This window comes from Ciona robusta, chromosome 10, assembly GCF_009617815.1.
Source record: "Ciona robusta chromosome 10, ASM961781v2".
Classification (NCBI taxonomy): domain Eukaryota; kingdom Metazoa; phylum Chordata; class Ascidiacea; order Phlebobranchia; family Cionidae; genus Ciona; species Ciona robusta.
This window is the reverse complement of record NC_143244.1, coordinates 7,613,739-7,641,581: the sequence shown is the minus strand read 5'-3', so window position 1 is coordinate 7,641,581 and position 27,843 is coordinate 7,613,739. Positions and strand designations below refer to the sequence as shown.

The 27,843-nt window shown below is 36.1% G+C and overlaps 3 protein-coding genes and 2 non-coding genes across 7 annotated transcripts in view; 1 reads left to right on the top strand and 4 right to left on the bottom strand.

Moving 5' to 3' along the window:
- Positions 1-27: 27 nt before the first annotated feature.
- On the bottom strand, positions 28-16,468 carry LOC149730382 (uncharacterized). 2 transcript variants are annotated; one of them, XM_089887103.1, is made up of 19 exons: positions 15,176-16,468; positions 14,897-14,924; positions 14,064-14,143; positions 13,089-13,202; positions 12,517-12,644; positions 12,035-12,152; positions 11,639-11,803; positions 10,983-11,102; positions 9,723-9,877; positions 9,152-9,359; positions 8,511-8,570; positions 7,622-8,289; positions 6,553-6,708; positions 5,831-5,925; positions 4,292-4,469; positions 3,928-4,016; positions 1,797-1,914; positions 1,488-1,524; positions 28-1,174 (listed from the first exon to the last, which is right to left on the bottom strand). In XM_089887103.1, the coding sequence occupies exons 1-19, from the start codon at positions 15,239-15,241 to the stop codon at positions 890-892; spliced, it is 2,868 nt and encodes a 955-aa protein (XP_089743229.1). In that variant the 5' UTR covers positions 15,242-16,468; the 3' UTR covers positions 28-889. The 2 variants fall into 2 exon arrangements, with proteins under 2 accessions (XP_089743229.1, XP_089743230.1); XM_089887104.1 differs by having other exon boundaries at positions 1,797-1,881.
- Trnad-guc (transfer RNA aspartic acid (anticodon GUC)) lies at positions 15,979-16,050 on the bottom strand. Its single transcript has one exon. It is a non-coding gene; the product is annotated as a tRNA-Asp (tRNA).
- Positions 16,121-16,193, bottom strand: Trnaa-agc (transfer RNA alanine (anticodon AGC)). The gene has a single exon. It is a non-coding gene; the product is annotated as a tRNA-Ala (tRNA).
- Positions 16,469-16,626: 158 nt separating the features above from the next.
- On the top strand, positions 16,627-24,748 carry LOC149730381 (endosomal/lysosomal proton channel TMEM175-like). Its single transcript, XM_089887114.1, has 17 exons — positions 16,627-16,983; positions 18,998-19,102; positions 19,347-19,501; positions 19,945-19,996; positions 20,405-20,440; positions 20,500-20,586; positions 20,916-20,993; positions 21,652-21,744; positions 22,353-22,431; positions 22,688-22,771; positions 22,990-23,044; positions 23,276-23,429; positions 23,483-23,527; positions 23,864-23,920; positions 23,980-24,188; positions 24,246-24,309; positions 24,585-24,748. The coding sequence occupies exons 1-17, from the start codon at positions 16,627-16,629 to the stop codon at positions 24,705-24,707; spliced, it is 1,833 nt and encodes a 610-aa protein (XP_089743240.1). The 3' UTR covers positions 24,708-24,748.
- Positions 24,746-27,843, bottom strand: part of LOC149730380 (spectrin alpha chain, non-erythrocytic 1-like) — a 29,483-nt gene continuing 26,385 nt past the window's right edge. For both annotated transcript variants that reach the window (XM_089887101.1, XM_089887102.1), the window contains 5 exons: positions 27,493-27,577; positions 26,726-26,892; positions 26,177-26,377; positions 25,412-25,559; positions 24,746-25,066 (listed from right to left, as the gene is read on the bottom strand). In XM_089887101.1, coding sequence (XP_089743227.1) covers positions 24,941-25,066; positions 25,412-25,559; positions 26,177-26,377; positions 26,726-26,892; positions 27,493-27,577 — 727 coding nt within the window. In that variant the 3' untranslated portion in view covers positions 24,746-24,940. The remainder of the gene's footprint in view (positions 25,067-25,411; positions 25,560-26,176; positions 26,378-26,725; positions 26,893-27,492; positions 27,578-27,843) is intronic.

Sequence of the window (27,843 nt, the reverse complement as noted above, 5' to 3'; positions counted from 1 at the left end):
CATACGCCCATAACATATTGCAAGGTATTTTGTTGTGTACTTTAGTATCATGTATTTAACCCCAATATAAATTGTAATGACGCACATACCATAGCAGCATTTTACAAATAATTTAAAAGAATAAAAAATCACAAAACGTTTAGCATCAGCAAATATAAAAATAAATAAAAAATAAAGTTCTGTGGAATAAAATAGTGCAAATAAGGAATGTTTGCGCCTTTTCTTGTAGCACATATTCCACAATAGCACCAAGCAATTTCAGAATTCTTCAAGGACTACAAAAAAAAACGTGGCAAAAATAAGATAGGTTTCAGAAACTATTTTAAAGATCACAAAAAAATAAAAATTTCAGAAGCAATTTTAGAGATTTGTATAAAACTTGAATAAAAGTTCACAACCATATTATTTAAAGTTGACTCAAATACTGAATTTAAAAGTTTTTAAAACTTTTTGGTATAACCAAAATATTAAAAATAAATTAATAAACTTTGGCGACCCAATTTCCGAAACTACATTTACATAACTTTTGTAAGCATTTAATAAAATCACTTAACTTTACAATAACGGTCAAAAGGGTTTGTGAACCACTGTAGTAGACGATCCAACCAAGTCAAATGGTGATCCAGGGGTTGACAAGTTTTGGTTTGATTAAAAGTAACTTTATAAGGATAATAATAATTTTTCAACCTTTTTGGCAAATAAAACACAAAAATAATAATATAGTAGCATGCCTTACTGATGCATGCGAACTTGTAAAACAGATATATGACGTTACTGTAGGTGTAATACCACAATACAAGATTGCACAAATGTTTAGGAAAGAAAACTTTCATAAAATAAATAAGTTTCACAGAACTTGTATTATAACACTGATAGAAAACGACTAATTTTAAATATTTGGTTTCGAGGAATTTTTCGACAACTTTAAAACGTTAGGATATGAATTTCTAACGTTGCTTTTATTTTTCGTCCCATTTTGAGATAAATCTTTAACTTTTGATAAATTTTTCCTCGACAGATTATTTATAGTTTGCTTGGAGTTAATTTTCTTTTTACACCGACTCGAGGCGTCCTTACTACTCGCTCCACTTACTGTGTCGGATTCCACAGTATTTTTAGCGCGTTGTTTCAACAAACTCCTGTCGTTTGTAACAAATCTTCTTAAATCTGTTTCCTGCGTAAAAAGATGTTAAAAATAATTAGGAATACAATACCACAAATTGGATTAAATAACCTGACCTTTGTTACTGTATTCTAAGAAATAAATCAAAACTATATTATAACACTTATACATTTTCTTTTATAATGTTATATTATAAAAGATTTGATATAAAATTTACAAAAAAATCAGCGAAATTTTAAAAAGCTCTTTTTTGGAACAGTTTTTACTCATTGGATGAACTTTTATCATGGTTGGAAAGTGCAATGATATGGTTTCAATAAAAAAGTTAAATTAATGATATATTTAGTATGGTTGTTAGAATTACCTTGTTCTGTATATCTATAGGTTTATAACGTCGTCGCCTGTAAATAAATTAAGTTATTAATTAAATACAAATGGGTGTTCATGTATATTGTAACTTCAGTATAAAAATATGTAAAAAAAGTAAGTGATATAATGACTGTCGTTATACCACGGGTTCTGTTACCTACAACTCGTGCCCGCTTACAAGTTACCACGTATGTAACTTATTTATCCTTGCATGACGGGGCCACGACAGTCGTTATACCACGGATGTTCTGTTCCTTTGTAGGTGAATATTTTTTTTGTGATAATTTTTACCCAAACCACCAACCTTGCAGCTTGCACCACACTCGCAACCGGTCGTTTATTGGCAGGAGGTCGTGGGATCAACTTCGTGTTTTCACTTTTATTCGAATCTACTTTGGTTTTCGAAGATTTAACAGAAGTTTCTAGAAAATGAAAGAAAAAAAGAAAATAAAAAAATTTAAAAAAGTAATAATAGTTTGACAATGTCACCCCAGGTGTTGGGGTAATGGGCCAACTCTGGCCTAAATCCCAGGTCCCATGGCACGCCTCACTGTAGGACCTCACCCATATAGAATAAAATGTGCATATACAATGTTGGGGTAATGGGCCAACTCTGGCCTAAATCCCAGGTCCCATGGCGTGCCTCACTGTAGGACCTCACCCATATAGAATAGAATGTGCATATACAATGTTGGGGTAATGGGCCAACTCTGGCCTAAATCCCAGGTCCCATGGCATGCCTCACTGTAGGACCTCACCCATATAGAATAGAATGTGCATATACAATGTTGGGGTAATGGGCCAACTCTGGCCTAAATCCCAGGTCCCATGGCGTGCCTCACTGTAGGACCTCACCCATATAGAATAGAATGTGCATATACAATGTTGGGGTAATGGGCCAACTCTGGCTTAAATCCCAGGTCCCATGGCATGCCTCACTGTAGGACCTCACCCATATAGAATAGAATGTGCATATACAATGTTGGGGTAATGGGCCAACTCTGGCCTAAATCCCAGGTCCCATGGCACGCCTCACTGTAGGACCTCACCCATATAGAATAAAATGTGCATATACAATGTTGGGGTAATGGGCCAACTCTGGCCTAAATCCCAGGTCCCATGGCGTGCCTCACTGTAGGACCTCACCCATATAGAATAGAATGTGCATATACAATGTTGGGGTAATGGGCCAACTCTGGCTTAAATCCCAGGTCCCATGGCATGCCTCACTGTAGGACCTCACCCATATAGAATAGAATGTGCATATACAATGTTGGGGTAATGGGTCAACTGTGGCCTAAATCCCAGGTCCCATGGCGTGCCTCACTGTAGGACCTCACCCATATAGAATAGAATGTGCATATACAATATTGGGGTAATGGGCCAACTCTGGCTTAAATCCCAGGTCCCATGGCATGCCTCACTGTAGGACCTCACCCATATAGAATAGAATGTGCATATACAATATTGGGGTAATGGACCAACTGTGGCCTAAATCCCAGGTCCCATGGCGTGCCTCACTGTAGGACCTCACCCATATAGAAAAGAATGTGCATATACAATATTGGGGTAATGGACCAACTGTGGCCTAAATCCCAGGTCCCATGGCGTGCCTCACTGTAGGACCTCACCCATATAGAATAGAATGTGCATATACAATGTTGGGGTAATGGGCCAACTCTGGCCTAAATCCCAGGTCCCATGGCGTGTCTCACTGTAGGACCTCACCCATATAGAATAGAATGTGCATATACAATGTTGGGGTAATGGGCCGACTCTGGCCTAAATCCCAGGTCCCATGGCATGCCTCACTGTAGGACCTCACCCATATAGAATAGAATGTGCATATACAATGTTGGGGTAATGGGCCAACTATGGTATAAATCCCAGGTCCCATGGCGTGCCTCACTGTAGGACCTCACCCATATAGAATAGAATGTGCATATACAATGTTGGGGTAATGGGCCAACTCTGGTCTAAACCCCAGGTCCCATGGCGTGTCTCACTGTAGGACCTCACCCATATAGAATAGAATGTGCATATACAATGTTGGGGTAATGGGCCAACTCTGGCTTAAATCCCAGGTCCCATGGCATGCCTCACTGTAGGACCTCACCCATATAGAATAGAATGTGCATATACAATGTTGGGGTAATGGGTCAACTGTGGCCTAAATCCCAGGTCCCATGGCGTGCCTCACTGTAGGACCTCACCCATATAGAACAGAATGTGCATATACAATGTTGGGGTAACGGGCCAACTCTGGTCTAAACCCCAGGTCCCATGGCGTGCCTCACTGTAGGACCTCACCCATATAGAATAGAATGTGCATATACAATGTTGGGGTAACGGGCCAACTCTGGTCTAAACCCCAGGTCCCACGGCGTGGCCCACCATAGGACCTCACCCATATAGAATAGAAACATTAAACATACCTTGTTTGGTTTGTGAAGTAACCGCACCACGTGTAGTGTTTGTAGTGGTGGGGGTGGGGGTGGGGGTTGATATCCGAATCGGTATCCGACTAAAAAAAGGTGAATTTTATTAAAAACACTGAAATTTTAAAGTAAAAAACAATACCGGGCATTAAACAAGATATTTTAGAGACGTTAGGATACGGTTTTATAATTCTGTAAAAATTCTTTGTTTACGACTAAATGGGACAAGTAAACTGTTTTAAAAAAAAGGACCATCTTACTCCATCCTACTGTATAACAACAATAGATTTTTAGATTCTCACCAGCAAGTGCAAATATGCAAGACCAGAATTAGCCATCTTACCCCACCCTACTATATTACCTTTTTATTGGAGAGGATTCAATACTTGGAGCTGGGTTTACTTTTTCACTCATATTGGTGACTTTAGGTGCTTCCTCATTGACCTCCCTTGCGCCAATAAGTGTGAGTTTTTCCACATTAACCCCGACCCTTGAGGCAGCGGCCGCAAACTCTTCGTGCAAGAATTCCTCCGGGTTTCCTGGTAATAAAACAGTCTTAAACTTACTTAACTGTATATGGGTACTGATGTTGTAGCCTTGTTTCCTTGGGCAAGACATTAGACATCACCCCAATCCAGTGGTCACTAATGGGTTGTAGCACCCGGGGTGTTGGAGTTAAAGGCCGTGTCTCACTGTAGGACCTCACCCATATAGAATAGAGTGTGCATATACAATATTGGGGTAATGGACCAACTGTGGCCTAAATCCCAGGTCCCATGGCATGCCTCACTGTAGGACCTCACCCATATAGAATAGAATGTGCGTATAGAATGTTGGGGTAATGGGCCAACTATGGTATAAACCCCAGCTCCTATGGCGTGTCACACTGTAGGACCTCACCCATATAGAATAGACTGTGCATATACAATGTTGGGGTAATGGACCAACTCTGGTCTAAATCCCAGGTCCCATGGCGTGTCTTACTGTAGGACCTCACCCATATAGAATGTGCATATACAATGTTGGGGTAATGGGCCAACTATGGTATAAATCCCAGGTCCCATGGTGTGCCTCACTGTAGGACCTCATCCATATAGAACAGAATGTGCATATACAATGTTGGGGTAATGGGCCAACTCTGGCCTAATCTTAGGTCCCATGTAGGCACGTTCAACTAACTAAAAACTGAATGTGGATACTAATGTAATAGGTGTATGTTTCCTTGAGCAAGAATGTTAATTATGTTTAAAGTTTAACCAACTGCATCAGATAAAAGTGTTATTGGACAAAACAGTTTAGGTAAAACGTTCTCTTTTTTCTTAACCAAAGGTTATTGGAATCAAGGCATGATACTGATAAGCATAATATGCGTTCTTTGGCGAGACATTAAGCAGACATTGCCACTTAGTGGTCACTAATGGCTGTTGAGGTAATAGGCGACTCTGGCTGAAATCTTAAATTTTTTGCCACATTGTGGAACCTTGCCCGCTTAAAAATAGAAATAGAAACTGTTTGAATCAAATATTTGAATCAACGGGGCTTGGTCTAAAACTCAGGTGGATCTCACTTATATAGAATAGAATGCAAAGCATTGCTTTTTGGGTTACCATTTATTTTGGTTGGGTCGTCTACCACAGTCTATTACAGCTTGGTTGTGTCGTCTACTACAGTCTATTACAGCTTGGTTGGGTCGTCTACCACAGTCTATTACAGCTTGGTTGTGTCGTCTACTACAGTCTATTACAGCTTGGTTGGGTCGTCTACCACAGTCTATTACAGCTTGGTTGGGTCGTCTACCACAGTCTATTACAGCTTGGTTGGGTCGTCTATTATGATATAGTTTCACAAACTCTATTATTCAACACTCACAATGTACATAGATGGCTTATGGTTACGTTACCTGCATGCTTGGATTGACTCGATACAGATGAGAGAAAACCATCTTTACCAACCGATGCGATCTCCGATGAACTCTTCCTATCAGGGGACGTGAAACTGTATGAAACAGAACAAATAACAAATAAATGGTGTTCATGTAAAAATTGTACATAACATTAAAAAAAGAGACAACAAAGTTTAATTGGAAAATCAAGACTTTTAGCTCAAGACATTAAACACCACTGTTTTAATGGATATTGATCTTATTATTAAAGGTCCAATAACAAAAATTCCAATCATCCTACGTCTATAATGTTTTAACGTGGTACAGTGGTTAGTAGCCCTACCTCTAACCCAAAGGTTTATTTAAAAAAAAAGTAAATCAAAGGGTATTAATGAAAGAAATGAAAGAATAAATATTAACAAAATATGACTCATTTTATCTGTAATACCAAGATAGGATAGAAAAAGCTTAAGAATCCGTTCATTTTAAACATATGTAAATACATTGTAGGACCTCACACACAAAATAGAAAACGCAATTAAACAACGTTTAAATGTTTGGTATAAACATGCATGGTTAATAACATTGTTGTTATACAATAGCAACAAAGCAATAAAAGAATTTAAAAAACTAGATGAGTTTTTTGTATAATATCTATATAATTTGTATAATATATAATATTTAAAAAGACAAAGAATCATTTTTTGTATAATATCAAGATCCTTAGAACATAAACTTACATTTTTCGCGGAAGATTCGATTTTTCTTCGAGACGTTTCAAAATAGCTGGTGAATCGCTGGAATCTGATTGGTCGGCAGCAAATGCACGTTGTAACATTCGCTTGGATAACGGGATCGCGTGTCGCTTGTGGTGGCCCAAGTGTGAATCACTCAATCTGTGTTATACAAACATTATACAGACTGTATATATCAAAGCATTGAATAATCACCCACAAAGTTACATACGTGGTAATTTGTAAGCGGGCACAGGGTGTATGAAACAGAACAACCGTGTTATAATGACTGTCGTTGCCCCATTATGCGAGGATAAATAAGTTACATACGTGGTAATTTGTAAGCGGGCACAAGGTGTATGAAACAGAACAACCGTGTTATAACAACTGTCGTTGCCCCGTTATGCGAGGATAAATAAGTTACATACGTGGTAACTCGTAAGTGGGTACGAGGTGTATGAAACAGAACAACCGTGTTATAATGACTGTCGTTGCCCCGTTATGCGAGGATAAATAAGTTACATACGTGGTAACTTGTAAGCGAGCACGAAGTGTATGAAACAGAACAACCGTGTTATAACAACTGTCGTTGCCCCGTCATGCAATGATAAATAAGTTACATACGTGGTAACTTGTAAGCGAGTACGAAGTGTATGAAACAGAACACCCATGTTATACCTTTCATATTTCTACTGTATATGGGTAAATGGGTGACGCCGCAGAGCATAGCCTGCTAGAAATTCAGAGAGGGTCTGTTACTTTTAATGTCCAAAATTGTTTTCCTTTAAAAGGGTCAGATCCTACACCGAGACAGGCCATAAAATCTAAGATATAGTCCAGAATTTATCCTCTAAATATAAAAAAAATATATAGTAGGATGGGGGAAGATGGGACACCTTTAGCACATAATATCCAGATATCCTGATTCTGTTTTAAACAATTAACAACGGTCTATGAGAGTATGAGGACATAGTTTCATATTTCTTTGAAAGTCCTTTGTTTACTACTAAATGGGACAAGAAAATAGAGTTAAAAAGTGTCCCATCTTCCCCCATCCTACTTAATATTGTTTTACCTTGGCGATGAAAATAGATCCGGTGATCCGATAACTTTATTAGCTTCCGACGCGCTTGCTTCAGCTGCATACCCATTGCTTATATCTGATGCCAGAATACTAGGTGTACTACCAGTTGAACTGTGGGCAAGGTTGGGCTTGGTGCGGACAAAACGCTCACGAACGCCAAACACATCATCAATTAAATCATTATTATCATGTGATGGTTTGAATGCACGATGCTTGGCAAGTATATGTGGTGGTTCATTCCCTTTAATTACATTGTCTACTTGTTGTAATTCAACTGCTTCTAGATGATTGTTCAAGTTTTTGTTTAATTCTTGGTTATCGTCATCTTGATTGACAGGTTGGTTAACTGCTGTTTCATCTTTGTTTAAACCAGGGTGAAAGTTGTTGTCATCTAGGTCTTTGGGTAAGTTATTATGTGGGGCATCTTGCGCATTAAGGTCATTTTGTGCATCTTGTTCATATGCGTTGTGTACATCTTTTACACCAGGTACATGTTGTGCATTATGTGCGTTTTGTGCATCATGTGCGTTGATATCTGATGCTGCAACCTCTTTATTTAAAGGATCGGATCGTTCTTTCCCTTCTTCCTCATCATAAAGATGCCCGGAGGTTGCGTTGATGGCTTTGTTGGTTGGTGGAACCAATTTCACAAGGGGAAGCTAAACCATGGAAACAAAATAATAACACCAGGTTAAAATTAACGTAATTCACAAGTAACCAAGATCATGTTAATTAAAACAACAAAAAGAAAAAACAACAGTCGTTAAAAACATGCTATGGGTAAAATCTACCAAACTAAAAGTGTGGACTGCTGTAAAATAAACAACAAAATAAGTCTTTAAAAAAAACTAAAATTAAAAACTACTTTGGTGAAACTTACGTTATCTGCAGATATTATATTGTTTTGTATTGCCCGGTCAATTACTTCAACTTGTCTTTCCTGTAACAGAATATACAATGTAACAGTTCTATAACAAGCTTATGAATGATTTATAGATTTGAAGACAAGCAAGTAAAATGCTCGTGTACAATGATACTCATATACTGCGTGTAGAAACGTAGTAATTCACAATTTACAGTATGTAGAATGCGAATTAAAAACCTATTTAAATCAAACAGTTTTATTTTTTTTTAGTTTTGAAAAACATCTGGGGTGATATTGGTTAGTTGCAGTTACACTCATAGTTGTCAAACATAGGGAACCTCATTGATTAATGTGGTGAATGCAATATACTTTGGCTCTGCTTGTTTGTATAGACATCTAAGAGCAGGGTAAAATCTGTTTTAAGGGTTATTACTGGGGTTTCAAAACATGTGATGTCGCCCCTGTTTTAACAGTTAAACACAACTACAAGCATAAGTACCAACTTTTAAAAACACCGGGGAGGCAGGGATAGTTAAACCCACAAAATTTATTGATTGTAATGTTAAATTTACTGATTTCCAACATATACAAAATCTGGGGTGTGCCTGCCCACCCTGCCACCCCAGGTTTGGCGCCTACATTCAAACCACACCAACCTCAACGCATGGTGGTAACGATGGAATTTGAGGCACCGGAAGTTTCCGTCGAGGACTTGACTCGTTACTGCCACCAAGTGAGGGTATTTCATGAATAAACATCGGACTTTTCTTTGCAGAAGTTTCGAGTTCATACAGAAGGTTGCCAGCTACATTCAACTCGTGGTCTGTGTTGGCAGCTTCTGCAACTCCTGATACAACTTCCATCCTGTTACAAGTAGTTTGAATGTTATTTGTTTATTAGTGGCACCACCGTCAGGGTGTTTTCGGAGCAGCAACCTCATTTTTTGTTTAAAAAATTTAAATTAACATTTTTTTTATACTTTCCCTAAGGCTCTAGCCCAAAGGTCACAGTTCCAAGGCTTAATGCTGCTGCCATTGTAGGCCTATGTGTCCTTGGGCAAGACACTGAACTGCAACTTCTTCAACCTGGTGTTCCCTAATGGGCTGTTTAAATTGTCAGCCATGCAAAAAAAAAAGATCACCCACAAAGTTGCATACGTTTGGCCAGCGTGCACCCCAGGTTTTGCGGCCACAATAAAAACAGTCGGTCACAGCAAACACAACCCACCCTGCCGGTCCAGCAGTTTGTCGATCCCCACGTGGAGGTGTGGATGTTGTTGTCGTAGTAACCGATCCCTCCCCACACCCACGCTCCCAATCAAAGGGATCGGACGGATGAATGTTCTTCCTCGCTATGGCTTGCTCAAATAGTTGGTGGACAAACTGTGTATTAAAGTTACTTTGAATAAAAAATCAAAATTGACTGTAGGAGTGACAATTTATAGTAGGGTGGGGGAAGATGAGACACCTTTCATTCCATTTTCTCATCCCATTTGGTAATAAACAAAGAGTATATAAATGCATAACACTGTATTCCAACGACTCCTATAGATTGTTGTTAATTGTTTAAAAAACATTCGGGATATTCGGTTATTGTGTGCTAAAGGTGTCCCATCTTCCCCCATCCCACTATATACACTAAATGATTAGCCCAGTCCATGGTTTAGTGTTTGGATGCTTCCGTTGGAACCATAGATAGTATTTTGATGCTGGATACTGATAGTGATAAGTGTATTTGTGGGAAGGAACTTAAAGTACGTTGCTCCAACCCAGTGGTCACTAATGGGTTGGAGCATCATAAGTGTTTGAATAATAAGCCAACTTTGGCCTCAGTTCAATAGTGTAGAACCTCACCCATATATAAAACAGAGCATAATGGAATAAATTTAAACCGGCCACAGAAGCACACCAAAATAAGTAACCAGCTTTTACTTTTCTCAACTCCCTAAGCCTAAATAATTAATTCAATTGAAGATATAACATTGGCATGTGGAGAGATATTGACCCCACTTCTAGATAAGGCCGCATTACTAACATTTAAAAATCAATATTAGAAAATGCACTAAAGGTTTAAATGTAAGCCCACTCACAAAATGTGGCAGTAAGCATTTGCTGCAACAAAATAAAACAATACTTTACAATAGCTGCAACAATTGTCGGTAAAAACAGTATATATATAACATATACAAAATATAGTAACAAATTAAACCCGCGCATTTTCTTATGATCACAAAGTAATATTTTTGGATTTTTAAATTCTATTCTTAATGGGTGAGGGAATGCTTTCAGGGTAATGACCAACTCAGACCTAAATCCTAGGACCCACACTAGATTTATACATGCCCAACCAGATTTGGGGTTAAACCAATATTTATCTGTTTTCATGTTATATGTTATTGGCAAATTGAACATTTAAAGAACTTATTTTCCTCACTATTGTAGACCTCTGATAAAAAGATTATCAAAATCAAGTTAAATCAACCATTACCTCATAATCTGGTTTATCATAATACTGTAGTGTCGATATATGGTTGTATAACTCCATTAGTTCATGCGGCATATGCTTCAGCAACATTTTCTCATCATATCGCTCCTTCATGATCCCAACCTTTGAAGAAGTAATAATATTTATAACTTTATCAAATGTGTGAAACTTATTTATCCTTGTGTGTGGGTGTCTAACTTGTGTGTGTAACAATTAGTTAAAAAACAGATGTTAAAATTAGTTAAAAAAATTAGTTAAAAAATTAGTTAAAAAATTAGTTAAAAATTAGTTTAAAATTAGTTAAAAAATAAAAATATGTTTACAAAAGTAATAGATAAATGAATGTAACTTATTTATCAAAGTGACAGTCGTTATTACACATGTGTTCTATTTCATACACCTCGTGCTCACTTACGAGTTACCACTTGTGTAACTTATTTAGCCTTGCATGGCGTAACTGTCTTTTGTTCTTTTGCATTACTGCAATACAACCCATTATTTAAAAAAATATCCATGTGACTAAAAAAGTATCTGCATGTTACTTGGTCTGCGTCGTTTATGAGTAATGCATAAACGACACAGACTTCGACTTTTTCCAGGGTATAAACGCATACCCTGCATACCCATGTTAGGTGCCTATGCATTGAATAATTCCCAACCTGTTCTTTATTTTTTATTTTTCTCCACGGCAACTGCCCGTTAACAAACTCCACCAACATGTACAACAACGACCACAAGTCGTCATGGCAACCCATCTCACGATTACGATGTGCGTTAACTGAAGCGTAACGAACAGTTCCACGAAAGCCTGCTATTGGTCGAGCCTGAAAAGAAAAAATTTGAAAATTAGATATCTGTCGCTGTTTTTTTTATTCTGTTCTATATGGGTGAGGTCCTTGTCAAAGACCGAGGATTTAGAACAAATATGGCACATTACCCCCAACACCCAGACTCACAGACTGCCACATACAGAGAGAAAGCATTAATTAATGTAACGTATTTAATATATAATCACTGAGCTACGTTTTATTAAATAAACTTCCAACCAACCAAACCTGTCTTATTTCCCCCACAGCATTTGTATACTGTCGAGCTAAACCAAAGTCTAACATATACACAGTACGACAAGTTGCCGAAGTACGCCCCATTGCAAAGTTGGAGGGCTTGATGTCCCTGGAATAATGTTTAAAAATTTAGGTAAATCATTTGAACAAAACACATATAATATATATGTATATTATATATATATATATTGGTTTTAATGTTACAGGTGCTACCCAAACTTTTGAAAATGGAATGACATCATAAGTTTTCAACACACAGTTTTAACCATCCTTTACCCTGCTGTTAGGTGTCTATACAAACGAACAGACCCAAAGTATATTGCATTTTAACACTCAATATTTAATTAAAAACCAAAAATTTTGTAAAGATTGTACAAAACCAAGTTTCAAAATAAATACATTATATATATATCATATATAAATAATTTAAGAGACTTATTTTAGGGAAAATTATAAAAGCCAAAAATGCGAACCTATGTAAGAATCCAACACAGTGAATGTTCCGTATCCCAACCAATATTTGTTTCCCCAACCTTAACGTTGTGCTAATACTAAACATCCCTCGTGGTTGGCTGCGACGTAACTCAGCCAAGTTGCGGCCCTGGAGATAAAACGCAAGATGTCGGTATTACATAGTTTGTACTTTAGTAGTTGGGCACTGTACTACCCCAGCTTTGAAGTGAAATATATCCCAGGGCCGTCGGGCCTTGTCTCTTAGGTGCTTGCATTGTAAATAAAGTTAGGCAAAATAACCAAAGGATGAAAAGATACCAAGATCAACACTAATAGGGTGGGAGAAGGTGGGACGCTTTAGGGTGGGGGAAGATGGGATACCTTTTCATTATATTTTCTCGACCCATTCAGTAGTAAACAAGGAACATTCAAAGATTTATAAAACTATATCTCCATTACTTCCATAGATTGTTAATTGTTTAAAACACGATCAGGTTATTTGTAAATTATGTGCTAAAGGTGTCCCATCTCCCCCACTCTACTATATAATAAATATATATACTGTAATAAACAGCTAAAAATGGTTGCTTACCACCAGTGACATAATAACATAATTAAACCGTTCATTCCTTCCACAGGCGATGAATCTACAAACATGTTCCTTCCCTTGCAACGCCTTCAACACAGCAACCTCCATCTTTAAAACCTGATTGAAATATTTATGAAGATTTAATTGATTTCCCGTATCAATAAAAATATAAAGCAGTGGTTTCCTCTGTTTTATGAAACAAAACCCATTTATTGGACAGGCTTTATTAAACTCATGTGCAGACTGCACTATTAGCAGGATTGGGCTAACTATTATACTAATAACTTGCCAATAAAATTAGGTTTAAATTTTTACATAGGGGGTTTCTAAAACGCAATGAATTCAATAGAGAAACATAGACCTGGTGGAAAATTAGCAAGGATGGGCCAATAGTTATAATTATAATAATTATTTATTTGAATAGAAAAAAACAATCTGAATCCTACCGTTTAACTTACAAATTACAAACTGTGAATCCTACCGTTTAACTTACAAATTACAAACTGTGAATCCTACCGTTTAACTTACAAATTACAAACTGTGAATCCTACCGTTTAACTTACAAATTACAAACTGTGAATCCTACCGTTTAACTTACAAATTACAAACTGTGAATCGCTACGGTTTTCTTGCGATAAGCTTGTATCAAAGACAAGGTTTTAACTGGACATTTTTGCGTAAAATGATAATTATCATTTGTAAAATTTAGACAGACACATAATCATAGTTTTGACTCATTTTATAAATTCCTGTGGACAAGCCCTATACATGCGACCTTCATAAAATCTCTTTTAAACAAGTTTATCTTTAAGTAAAAAAGAACAAATTAATTGGACAAAACTAAAGTACAAAATCCCAACAAATTAATTGGACAGACCTGAAGTAACAATATACCAAAAAATTAATTGGACAAAACTGAAGTAACAAATTAAAATACTAACATATATTTTGTTTATACAATATCTGAAAATCACAGACCTGTTTAGCTTGTCTTGCAGATTCAGCTTTCAACGCAACAGCTTCACCACTTACTGTATCTACAGCTTCATAAATTTCACCTTTGATGGAACATTTATAGTTACAACGTTGGGATATTTATCTCATTTTTTTTTTGATGGATATTTTGTTTACATTTATATGGGTAGAGCCAGGATTGGCCCAATATTGTATATGCACATTCTATTCTGTATGAGTAAGGTCCTACAGCATGGCATGCCATGGGTTATACAATTTAGGCCAAGATTCACTCATTACCGATCAGCGAACATGCAGTCTAACATTAGAAGAGCATTTAATAGCAACCAAAACAAGTTTCGGGTTAAACATGAAGCAATATAGTTATAATGTTGGTACATTTGTTTGCATTGATATTTTGATTATACTATTCATAATACAGTACCTCTAAAACCTTAAATAACAATATTTATAAATTATAAAGGGACTCATAAGACATATGACAATAGGTGTTAGAAATTCAAAGCGTGATTTATCACTCAACCTTTGAAACAGGGGTGACATATCCTTTAGCACCCTAGTTTTACACCTAAATATTAAGTAAGTTATCGCGGTGAACCACACTGTAGGACCTCACCCATATAGAATAGAATGTACATATACAATGTTGGGGTAATGGGCAAACTCTGGTCTAAATCCCAGGTCCCATGGCATGCCTCACTGTAGGGCCTCACCCATATAGAATATAATGTGAACATACAATGTTGGGGTAATGGGCCAACTCTGGCCTAAAAACCAGGTCTCATGGCTGTCAGATCTTATCCACTTAGAATAAATATAAACAAACACAAACTTACCAAACCCACCACCCCCAATCTTTCTCATCTGAAAACAAATATAAAACTTTTATTTTATAATGTTATTCATAATTTCAATGATAGCAAAAAAATTCTCCCCCCACATTCGTTGCTAACTACTAACCAGTATAACCACCAGACCTTGCTCCCTAACTAATAAACCCTAACTACCAACCTCTAACAGTCTAACACTTTCCACCAGTCTAATACTACTGTCCAAATTTATTACACAAAACACCGACCAACACAAAGACACTATCATATCAGCTATATACTTACGATTTTCCACCGGTCTTTAATGAAATCACCTGGCTCCAGAAGTTGGACAGTTTGATCGGACGGCATGATTGAATGTTACCCCAATTAATAGCCTGCAATATTCTCTGGTCGCCTTTTCACACGGTAAAGAAGATCTGTTCTATAGGTTCTGACTATGCATCGTATTATGACCGCTGCCAACATGCTTTTACTTTACATTTCAATCAACATCCTTCAACAAAAATTCGGATTTTTTTTTCAGATTGATAGTAAAATTATAAAGTAGTTCCAATGCAGAGTTTTTAGGATCATTGAAAGTGCCGCCATTTTTGGTAATCCTAAATTTGCTCCCAAATCTTTAAAAATTACGACTGGTTCCCTAAAGGCATGATATAAATCTTTAAGGGCGTTAGAGCAGCCAATGATAATAAACTTGTATTTCGATAAAATAAACACAAAGCTTGAAGGAGTTACCGGGCATTGAATGCGGGATCTACCCCTTCAGCTACACCTCCGACGCATTTACAAAGTAAAAAACTATATACAGTAGGATGGGGGAAGATGGGACACATTTTAACTCTATTTTCTCGTCCCATATAGTAGTAAACAAAGAACATTCAAAGAAATATGAAACTATGTCCCCATGAGTCTCATAGACCGTTGTTAGTTGTTTAAAACACGATCAGGATATCTGGTTATTATGTGCTAAAGGTGTCCCATCTTCGCCCACGCTACTATATATAAGTTAAATTTACATTTATTCATAAATTCACTGAAATGAGAAAATGTTTTAAACACTTTTGGTAAATTGCTCAAAAAAGCATCTCCCCGTCGGGGAATCGAACCCCGGTCTCCCGCGTGACAGGCGGGGATACTCACCACTATACTAACGAGGAAGCACATAAGATCGCGCATTGTAACGGGTGTGGTCTGTCTTGGGTTTGTTTTTAAACCAAACAGAAAGCTTGGAGGTGCCGGGCATCGATCCCGGTACCTCGCGCATGCTAAGCGCGCGCTCTACCATCTGAGCTACACCCCCGACGCACTTTATTATATGTTATCGGAAACGTTGTATACAGACGCTGCATTCAATTTCCTTTCGGAGAAAAAACCACTTAATTTGGCCACGCAGCTCACAAAAACACTCAATGTCGGTTTAAATTATCAATTTAAATTATTTAGTTAAAATAAAATAAACGGTGCAGAATTCGCTGAATGGAGGATACCTTGCTATGTTCACATGGCAATAAATATTAATTGGTCACAAGGTGCTAGCATTGGGTGCAACAGCCACGCTTTTTATGGACAATGTAACTAAGTTGGGTCATGGTAAAAATTATGTCCCCCTTGCTATTATTGTGTAATGATACATCGGCACAGCGGATGTATAAGCGTAGGTTTGGCTGCGCGTGCGTCACGGTGTCGGCTAATAAATAACTAAATAAAATGATTCACCTTCTACGTAATTCCTCATGTTACACAGCCGTAACAAAACTTTACGAACTGGGTGTTTCCCTAGCCCAATCATAGGGTATCGTCTATGTTTGATTTCCTGGTTTATTCAACAGTCATTTGGCTTTCACTGGAACAGGACTTACAGCTTGTTAAAAATGGCTACTGCTTCGAATTCTAGTGATACCATCTCGTACGTTTTTCTCACGGTAAGCGTGAACGGTTTCGAGAGCGCTAAGGTAACTGAAATCAGTATGTTGAGTGTTTTCAGTGAAGAGTTAAACAGAAAGAATGAAAATGCTGGGCCGAGTTGGTTTCCGAGAATTCTAGATAAAATGACAATCTGCATCGACCCGAAAGCAAAGTTAGATTACGAAGTTGCCAAAACTTACAAAGTTACGTCGCAAAATTTTCAGCTTGCGAAGCGAAAAGAATTTGACTTAAACGTTTTTAAACTTCTTCGGTTATTTCTGGCTCGCCAGTCTGGTAAACTCTGCCTCGTATTCCACGGTCGCTACGGTTTTACCGCTTTGCAATCCGAGTTGGGGCGCATTGGGAAAGCATTGGATAAAGTGGATGACCGGAACGTCTGGTTTGTGGACTCTGAAGAAGTTTTTAAGAAAATCGAACCGAAAAAAGCATCTGATCTAAGAAGAATTTGCGACGAGCACCTCAGCGAAGGAATGGCTGATCCTTCGACCACGGAAGAACAAAATATATGTTTGGTCAAAGTTGTCTTGAAGAATCTGGACAAGTTTCTTAACAATCTAAATTGTGAGCTCGTGTCTTCACCCAAACAGAAAGAAGTCCTTACTGAATCTGAACCTGAAACTTTAACGTATAGTGACCGAAGTTCTCTTTCTGGAAAGTTTGAAAACCCGCACCAGACGCACGTCTATCTTGATTTAGAAGCTACAGGGCTAACCCAAAGCAAGATCACTGAAATATGCATAGTGGCTGTTAACGTGGATTCTCTACAAGCTTCAACAACAGGCTCTGTGCCCAGAATCATCGACAAATTGGTTCTTATCGTTGACCCTGTCAAAACCATCGAGGACCACGCCTCATCAATAACGAAACTGAACAACCAGATCATTGAAGAAAGCCTCAAACCGAAGTTCAACGCCCAAACGTCTGAGATTATAGCAGTATTTCTAGAAAGGCAATCCTCCCCTATATGCATGATCGCACACAATGGGTCAGGCTTCGACTTCCCTTTGTTAAAAAAGCATATTCGTACTTCAAATGCAAACGAATCAACCTTCTCCCATATTAGATGCTCTGACTCCCTTCTTGGGATGAGGGAACTACGTGGTCGTGCTCGTCGATCATGCAAACTTGAAGATGTCTTTCAACGTTCGTTCCCACGGTCCCTGTCAATCAACCAACATCAAGCAGAAGGCGACGCCATCAAACTTATGAAGATCGTTCGTTTGAATTCCCGATTACGTTCTTGGATAAATAATAACTACGATGAGTTCAAAAGCATATACGTTTACTAACGGAGAAATGTTAAACCCAGCATTGTAGGATGAACCACTTACTATAACCTGTATATAAAATATTTCATACTATGGGGTAAGATGGGATACTGTTATAACAGATTTTAGACGTATTTTCTACGGAAAAACGTAAATTTTACAGTTACTTTTACAGTTTTTTTTACTGCGAAAATAGACGTATTTTTTTAACGTGCCACACGTAAAAAGTGCTGCCAGTGACTTTTACAGTAAAAATTTCTAACAGTGTAGCACTTAAAACCCCTATTTTATGATTGTGTTCTTAACAATTGACAACGCTCTTTTAGAGTCGCGGGCCACGGTTGTATAATTCTGTAAATATCCTTTGTTTACTACCATGTGAGACGAGAAAATGGAATAAAAACATGAACCATCTTGCCCCAACCCACGGTATACATTTTCCAATGCAACATAAATTGAAATGGCTCGTATGTATATTATCGCTTGCTTATTGTATTACACGTGATATAAAGAGAAACATTGCAGCAATTACTGTGTATTCTGCAAACGCACCATATTGCAACGTGCAGTTAGTATAACTTCCTATGGCATGAAAAACATCACGAAGTCATGAACAGACTTAGTGAATGTCAAGCAGAAGCAAACCTTTAACCCTTAATCTGACTACAGCTTGCCTGCGGCGTTGCCATGCCCAGTTTATGAGTTTATTGTTTTAACGGTCGGTGATTTCAAACACGCTGTACAATGAAATAAAAAAACGTTTTGCATTGAGTTCCGAGAATCAAACGTGTATTCACAACACGTATAGCCTATTACTGTCTGTCTTTGATCAGCGCAGTTAGCATCTATTTACACGCTTAGAGAGATAGGATAGATTACAGCGTTTAAATAAGTTTCTATAATGACAGAGGGCGAACAGCATGCAGAATCTTCGAGTCGTGAAGTTACAACATTACATGCAGATCGTATAAAGTTGTACAGCGATGCTTTATGGGCTAGCATTGCTACGTTAATGGTAAGACTACGTTTAAATTAGAAGGCTTTACACTCGTGCGTGTTCTCGTTGCTGTACTGCATACTCCGTACACTAAACAATGTCTCGTGCTAATGAATGAATGTAACCTATTTATCCTGGCGTGGCGGGGCAACGACAGTCGTTACAACACGGGTGCTTTGTTTTCTACACCTCGTCCCCGCTTACCAATATAGCTACCAGGTTAGACGTAAGTAACTTTGTAAGTGGTTATTTTCCTTTGTAGGTCGCACCAATACTTAACTCCAAGTACATGCACACTCTCATACACACCCACGATGAAAAGAAAAAGGAAGAAATAATGCTCACGTTTCAAACACAAACGAAAATATATTTCCTGACGTTTCTAATAACGTGCAATACATGGGCAAAACATGTCTGGTTTGTATATTAAGTAACATGAGATTAATTGCTTAAAGGATTACCGCTATTTGCTTACAGTTTAGCAAACTGAACAATTTCCTGAAGCTAATTTGCGCACTGAGTGTTTCCTGTGAAAGTAATGCTTGGCTAGTCACGCATGACAGTGATTGATGGTCCGTGTGGTTTGAAATTACAAAATGTCTGTTACTTGCTTTGTCTAGAGTCTAGACAAATACGTCCTGTCCTATAACACGACACTCACTTGACATAGTTCTAATGCAACAATATTCCATGTATTAATAGCATTAAGAATTATAATTCAACATGACACTAATATCGGTGGGTTTAGGAGCCGAATGAAAGCATGGACTATCTTACCCCAACCTAATATCATGACCCAGCAAGAATATTTCCATCAATCGTAACTTTTATTCTCAAATATTAATACATAGTTCTTACAGGTCGTTTCAACTGCTCCAATATGTGACTGACTTAAGCGTTTTCATAAATATGGTGGGTTGTAAAATATATAAGATATATTTTCGTTTATCTTTAAAAAACAATAGCGATCATGTTATATGAAGTGTGGGAAGGAGTTAAAACTATTTCTAAAATGCTTGGTTTCTAAAACCAGATGTCTGTAAACTATGAGTTAATTCAGATAACAAGCAATTAAATGTATTCAAATCATTATAACGACCGTTGTTTTGTCGCTACAACATGTCTTTTCTTCTTTTTTGTTATTATTTTAAAGTTACTGTATTTTATCAAATTCATCATATTCATTATAATCTAGGATAAAAATGGTAAACTTGTTTATTAAGTTTCTACATCAGCATCCTGTTATTTTTTGCCTGTAATCTGGCTCTTGTTATAAATATCAGAATAAAGACAAATAAATAAAACAACTTTTGTTTTCAGAACATTCTTCTCTTTGCGAGCATCCTCCCCTACTCTGTAAGTTGTGAATATAAATTCACATAAACTTTGTCTAACTCGGATCATTTACATTTCAGTATTTAATTTTATCCATTTTCCACCGAGGCACCTCCATGCCAATTATAATATACTGCATTCTACAACTTATCATAAGCATTTTCCAGGTAGGCAAACCTGTTATTAATATGTTATACTAGAGTTTTGTATGGCTGATAATTTAGACAACCAATTAGTGTCCACTGGGTTAGAGCAGCCATTGAATGTCTTGCCCAAGGACACATACGCCCACAATGGTAGCAGTGACGAGCCTTAAACCCATTACCTCTGGGTTACAGGCAGGCGTGCTAACCACGGCGCGGACACTAATATGTGACAATGATGGTTGAATAAAAAAACAAATGTAGTGTAATTTCAAATATTTTATTGATTCACGGTTTCATTGCACCTAATTCAATGAATTTTTAATGTTTAATTCAATGTAAATAAATTACAGATTGGGATTGTCATTCATTCCTTCAGATATCCACAATTACTTCAACGCAACCTGCGTGATAAACCAGATCAAGAAAAGGTGAACTAGTATTAATAATATTAATAAAATAACTTTATTTATCTCTTCGATTACGGTAGCAAATATAAAGACAAGATATAGTGAAAAAACAACAGTTGTTAGAACACGGTTAAAAACATATTTACATTTAATTGGATGAAACTAGGCGTGGTCGCTACACCTAGCAGCATTATAACCAATATTTAACTTCCAATTATGTTAATATTATTTAATTTCTATGTTTCAATTACAATAATGATTTTATGATTTATTTTTTTAGTATAGTTTAACCGTCACTTTAATTTAATGTTTTATAACAAACATCTAACCATCCCCATTTTTTTTCCAATTACATTAATATGATTTAATTTATAAAATGCAAATTACTTTCAGTTTATTGTGTTGGGTTTAGCAGCTACTCTTCTTATCAAATCCTCTCTCATTTTTATGCTTTGTTTGTTTTAACAACTATCATTTATTGTTATAATTTTTTTCTTCTTCGTTTAAATTAAATTGATCTTCGTTTATCATATTTTTACTTAACAAAAAAAAATCATAATTTTAAACGATAAAATGTGCATCAAATTTAAATCAAACTTATTAGACAGTGTTTGTGACAGCATATGTGTTCCTAATACTCCAACATGTTATAATACATTTAACTTTTGTTTCATTTCAGAAAAATATTCGAAATCGTGTGCTGGGAAAGTTAATGTTTGGACCCATTATATCAGTGATAGCGATCATAGTGACTTACTTTTCAATAGATGCGGTCAGTAATCTATGGTTGTTCAATATTTCTGTAACAATTTCTGCAAATATGGCCCTGCTCTGTAGTGCTCATAAAGTTGGGCAAAAATCAAGTGAAACAAAAAGTTTACCAAGCTATATACACCTACTTTTCAATAGATGCGGTCAAAAATCTATAAAAAAATATTTCTGTAATAAATTCTGTTTAAGGTTTCTATAATAAATTGTATATGGGAGTGATCTGCTAATAAAGTTGGACGATTTTTGTGAAGTAATAACAGCCAGGATTAAATGCTATATGAAGTCTAACTCACAAATTTAAGTCTAACAAATTATGTTGTAGAAGATGAAAATTTCGCATTAAATTGCATCACCAGTCTTTTATTTAAAATGGCCGGTTATACATTCCATATCCGTATATAATAATAATAACTTTTATTTGTCTCTTTGATTACGGTAGCGAAGATTTAGACATATTTTAAACAAAAAGACAAGATATAGCGACACACCAACAGTTAAAACACGCTTTCAGTAAAAACATATTTACATTTAATTGGATCAAATTTACAATATCTTCCATTTAATACTTTAACTTGTTTAGTATTTGGTTTACATTTTGTTCACATGCAGGCTTTGGTGTGTCTTGCATTTATAATGGCAAGTGAATGGTTGCAAGCGTTATTGAGAAGGCTCTTCCTGCTTGTACCTGGTGAATATTTTATTCATAATTATTTTTTTAAAGTTAAATTTTAAAAATGTTTAAGTTTATTGTAAATTCAAAAATAGTGAATCTATCCTTTAAATTTGCCTGGAGTCTTATAGAGAAAATAAAAAACAATTTCAATTTTGGTTTAAAGTGTCTGCTAACTACAGGAACAAGGTATCATAAACTTAAACAAATACAAATTATTGTTGTATAACTTGTTCGTAGTATTTCATTTTAATGTTTGTAATATTTCGTACAGGTTTACAGAACTCGACATTTGTTCAGAAATTATCAAGAACTGATGTCATGTTTGTTGAAAGAATAACCATGCATAGATTGGAAGGTAAGACCACACAAGGGGTTGGATTGTGTTCATAGGTGTGGTTGAGGTGTCAAACTGGTTGAAGTGTGAATGGTGTGCTTTTAACCCAGTGTTTAGAGCACTTGAATGAATGAATGAATGTAACTTACTTTATCCTCGGCCGGAAAACCATTTTTTTATGTATGGCTGATAATTTGTGTACTAACTTTATGTGTATTCTACTAACTACCCTTCCTCAGCTTTCAGTGATGGCGTAACAGCAATCGCATTCACTCTGATTATACTTGATATAATGTGAGTATATTCTGTTTAATTTGTTTAAAAATAAATTTCTGTTCAATTTATTTATAAATAAATATATTTTTAACTGCAGGCGTGTTTTAACAACTGTTGTTTTGTGGCTATATTCTGTCTTTCCGTTTTAAATATTTCTAAATATTCACTACTGTAATCGGGACAAATAAATTAATATATAATGCCAATACATAATAAGTGATTATAAAACATTTAAATATATTATTTCAGGCAAGAACAGCAGCTTACGAAAACGATGGTGAAAGATAAGTTTCACAACGACTTGTTTCTTGCTCTTGCTTCAAAATGGCCGTTTTTAGTTTCTTACGTTGCTGCGTTTATTTTTATTTCTATGTTCTGGTACACACACATGACGCTATTCAAGGTAAAACTGCTTTGAACCAATAAAAGAGAACTAATTTCAACTTTATGTTTCAGCAATTCAAAGAATGCTCACGGCTGAATCAACTTATCAATAATCTGGTAAAAAATTGAACAATTGTATTAAAAAATTAACATTTTTAAGTATACAAAATCTTGCTGTTTTATTTATTTAACCAACAATTTTTTAAGTAAAATTTGAATATTTTTATAAAAACCCAAAAATGTTAGTATTTTTAGATCCAAAAACGATCTTAAAGAACAAACGTTCTTTTAAGACTACAAATAAACAGATGCCAGAAGATATTTTATATACTTATAAGAAGGAAACGATTCAAAAGGCCAACTTCCATTTTAAAAAATGCCGGAGGTCTTTTATACATAAAATACCCCTGACAGCAACAGTAAATATATTTAACTCAGCATTTGTTTTTGCAGCATTTGTCTTTTGTTGGAAGTTTCCCTCTGTGTTTTAAACTTGGAACAGCATTTAAAGTAAAAACATGTTGAACAGAATCAGGCATTCCATATAAATACTTTGTTTATTCCACCAGGAATCAAACTTAATGAAACTAGGAGTCCAGCTTGGCAGTGGAGCAGTGTTTTTAGGATCTTCATTACTGCTTCTTATTTACGGGCTAACTTTGGTTCGAATTAAATTTGAAGATGACCCTACCATAACTTGGATGAATAAAGACGTTTGTTTTGGTGGGAAATATATGAAGATATTAACAGCACAGCTTAGTATTTTACCAATCACTGGGTAAGACTAGTTTTATATTTGGTAATATTCGTAAAAGTAACAGAATTACTTTAACAGGTGCGTCTCATTCATTATTTCATTCTTTACAAGCGCGTTGACTGCTGGTATATGTTTTGCTTCTGTAAGTAGATTTTCTGCCTATATAAAACCAAATGTGTAAAGTTAGGAGTGACATAGGTCACACTTTAACTAAATTATAAAATGTGATACAGTGTTCACCATTGTTCAAAATCTTCTTAACTCACAAGACTTTCACAATTTACAAAGAAGTTTCAGATTATACGTGATGTGTAAAATCTGAAAATGTGCCAACATTAGAGCTTGCGATAAAGTTTTAAAACCAATGCATATTAAACAAGAAATACTTTTGTTGACGAAATTTTTTCACTTTTCCAGATGGCAGTAGTTTCATTACTGGCGATGATGGCGGTCAACATTACGAATTACTTCCTATACGAACACAATATTCAAGAGACAACTGATCATACTGAGAACAGACCACTGTTGCCTGCTGAATGATATGTCTTGTACTTTGCTTCTTATACACAGAAATCAACTCAGTCGACGTTTGTTTTATTGATTAGTTTGCTGTGTTTGAAGAAATGCTACGCAAGATTTTCACTAAGTTCAAATAGTTTTTCAAAATAAAGGCAGCTCCAGAAGGGATATGACTCTACTCTATTATCTTTATATGAAGATTACATGAACACTAATTAAACAACACGTACTGCACAACTACACACATGCTACTACTAGTTAGTGAACAATTCTTTGGTGAACGCCACATAGTCATAAGCACCAAGGATATGAATTCCATGGGAGTCATAATACGGCGGCATGTTGCTGATGCAATACTCTGCCTGATCATGACTCAAGTTCTGTAAAACAAGAGAGCAAAATTTAATGAATGAGCACGTAATAATTAATTTAGCACGTACACATATGCCAAAAATTGCATTTAAGTTTCTAGTTTTAAGTTAAAGCAAAAATACAGATCTTGAAGACACAATTGATGGAAAACTTCCTCGGATTTTGTAAGTATACTAGGCTATGCCTGGTAGCAACAACAGTAGAACAACTAATATTAAATTATCAGCCATACATTCACCCACAAAGTAACATACATGGTAACTTATAAGCTGGCACGAGGTGTGTGAAACAAAACACCTGTGTTAAGTTGTCCAAATTTTAACTGTGTTAAGTTGTCGAAAGTTTAAACTCACCTGATATAGTTCTTCTTGTGTTACAAACGGTTTACCATCAGCACTCAATGCTTTGAATGCACTTTCAACTTCTTCACTTGATTTAACATTCTCTGTTTCTCTACTTATCATAAACGCCATGTATTCTTGTAGTGATACTGTGCCATCCCTGTGTGGAGGAATATACAGGTGTAATAAGAGTCTATTCTATATGTGTATAGGAGATGCCCTTGACAACCTGGGATTTAGCCAGATTTGGCCCATTGTAATAAGAGTCAAAGCAATATGTATAAAAAGAATGAATGTGTAAAAATTAAAAAAAACACATGAAAATAGTACAAACTAGATTCTAGATCACAAATAAGTTGCAATAAATTATAAATATTAAGAAAGAGTGAGTGAAAACAACCTAAACAAATGTCTCGGAGCCATTCAAAACTACAAAGTTAAAAATAGGTATAAGAGTTACTAGACGAGGACCTCGCCCGCATAGAATAGAAAATAGGATATAGGTTGGTCGCTACAATATCGATTACCCAGCTGTTAGGATTTAGTTCCATTAATGCATTGTTAGAAACCCCAGGCCTAGGGTAAGCTTGTCTACCCAGGTTTACTGCTTATGTAAGTGACAGGGTAAACAATTTGGTGTGACCCTAAACGACTTTTGGTCAATTTTTAGTTTATATTAGAATATCAAAAAACAATAGTAATAAAGTTGTGTATTTTGGATAAGCTTGTCCACCCTTCACCCCAGGTTTGTAAAATACAGGTTAAGTATTCACCCACCTGTTCGGATCCACCATATCGAGGATTGCTTGAAACTCGGGGTCTTCCTCTCCTTCTTCAACCATCGGAAGATCGTATCCCAACGACCGGAGGCAGGATTTGAACTCGTGATGTTCCAACTTTCCACTCTTGTCTTTATCGAAGTGTTTGAACATCATCGAGAATTCTTTCAAGGCGTCTTCAGTTACCCCGGTCATGTTTCTATGGTGATTAGAATTAAATTATTTATTCCATATAGGGATACATAATATTATATTGCTTCCTTAATGGATGTTTGCTTTTTATATGGCTGACAATTTAGACAACCTATTAGTGACCACTGGGTTGGAGAAATTGGCATTAAGCGTCTTGCTCAAGGACACATATGCCCACAATGGTACAAATATAGGAGTAGTATCATACTTGTATTTATCTAAAAATTAATCACACACAAAGTTACATATGTGGTAACTCATAAGCGGGCATGAAGTATATGAAACATAACACCCGTGTTATAACGACAGTCATTGCCCGTCATGCCAGGACAAAACAATTCACATTCAATAATACCTTGCTTGTATTTGTTGTTCAAGATTATGTTGAACTCTCATACTGAGTTGTTCCAACTGATCCCATTGTTGCGCGAGACCTAATGTCGAATGCTCAGTGTAAGCATTCTCGAGTATGAGAGCTTCTTCCAATGCCGATCCAAGCTCCTCTATCTCACTCAACTTACTCTGTGTTAAACATTGGTGGTATTTTTATATTCTGTATGAGTGGGGTCCTTAAGGACCTGGGATTTAGACGGGCCCATTACCCGACCCCCAAACATTGGTGGTATTTTTATATTCTGTATGAGTGGGGTCCTTAAGGACCTGGGATTTAGACCGGCCCATTACCCGACCCCCAAACATTGGTGGTATTTTTATATTCTGTATGAGTGGGGTCCTTAAGGACCTGGGATTTAGACCGGCCCATTACTCGACCCCCAAACATTGTTGTTGGGTAATACTCTAAATTTAAGGAAACTAATATTCATGTCATAGTTGAATCAAAGGTCTCTTTCTTCTGTTTTGTACATAGATGAAATAGAATATTTCTATAGTCTATTTTATCACTTTATTTTATAGTTTATTCCATTTAACTTATTAATATAAAGTTTAAGTTATTTAGCTTTTTAGTTTATAGTTCAGTTTATAGTTTAACTTAATAAAGTCAAAGCATTAAAACCAAAGAGTTCTTAACTGCAAACTTAAGAATACATTGAAAACCTAATTAAAACCAATGGTTCAAGAAAACGTTGCTGTACAAATTCAAAACATTAAATGTTATTTCACCTTCTTTTGTTTGATTTCCAATGATTTAGTTTTCATTGCTTCAAGTTGAGATTCCAAGGTTCCAGATTCTTCCATGATGGTAGCTCTGTGTGATGTAATAAGTAGAATGATATTAACATTATGACATCACAAATGAATTTTTTTTCACAATTTTTTTAATTTTTTTTCACAATTTTTTTTCTCCAATTTTTTTGGAAGGATTATTGCAAAAATAAATTTATAATAAATAAAAACTATTTAAGAAACACAGATTTATAGGAAATTCAAATAATTCAATCAAAACCCCCACATTGTCTGCCAAAAAAGGCAGATTCCTAAAAAATCATTTTTCAAAACTTTGTTGTCAATCAA

Excerpts from the sequence above, each read along its gene's own strand:
- LOC149730381 (XM_089887114.1), top strand. The coding sequence starts at position 16,627 with ATGTTACACAGCCGTAACAAAACTTTACGAACTGGGTGTTTCCCTAGC. Across the intron at positions 21,745-22,352 it reads CTTACTTTTCAATAGATGCG|GCTTTGGTGTGTCTTGCATT; the intron begins GTCAGTAATCTA and ends GTTCACATGCAG. Across the intron at positions 22,432-22,687 it reads GCTCTTCCTGCTTGTACCTG|GTTTACAGAACTCGACATTT; the intron begins GTGAATATTTTA and ends TATTTCGTACAG.
- LOC149730382 (XM_089887103.1), bottom strand. The coding sequence starts at position 15,241 with ATGCCGTCCGATCAAACTGTCCAACTTCTGGAGCCAGGTGATTTCATT. Across the intron at positions 9,360-9,722 it reads CAAACTGCTGGACCGGCAGG|GATGGAAGTTGTATCAGGAG; the intron begins GTGGGTTGTGTT and ends TACTTGTAACAG. Across the intron at positions 8,571-9,151 it reads CGTTACCACCATGCGTTGAG|GAAAGACAAGTTGAAGTAAT; the intron begins GTTGGTGTGGTT and ends ATTCTGTTACAG.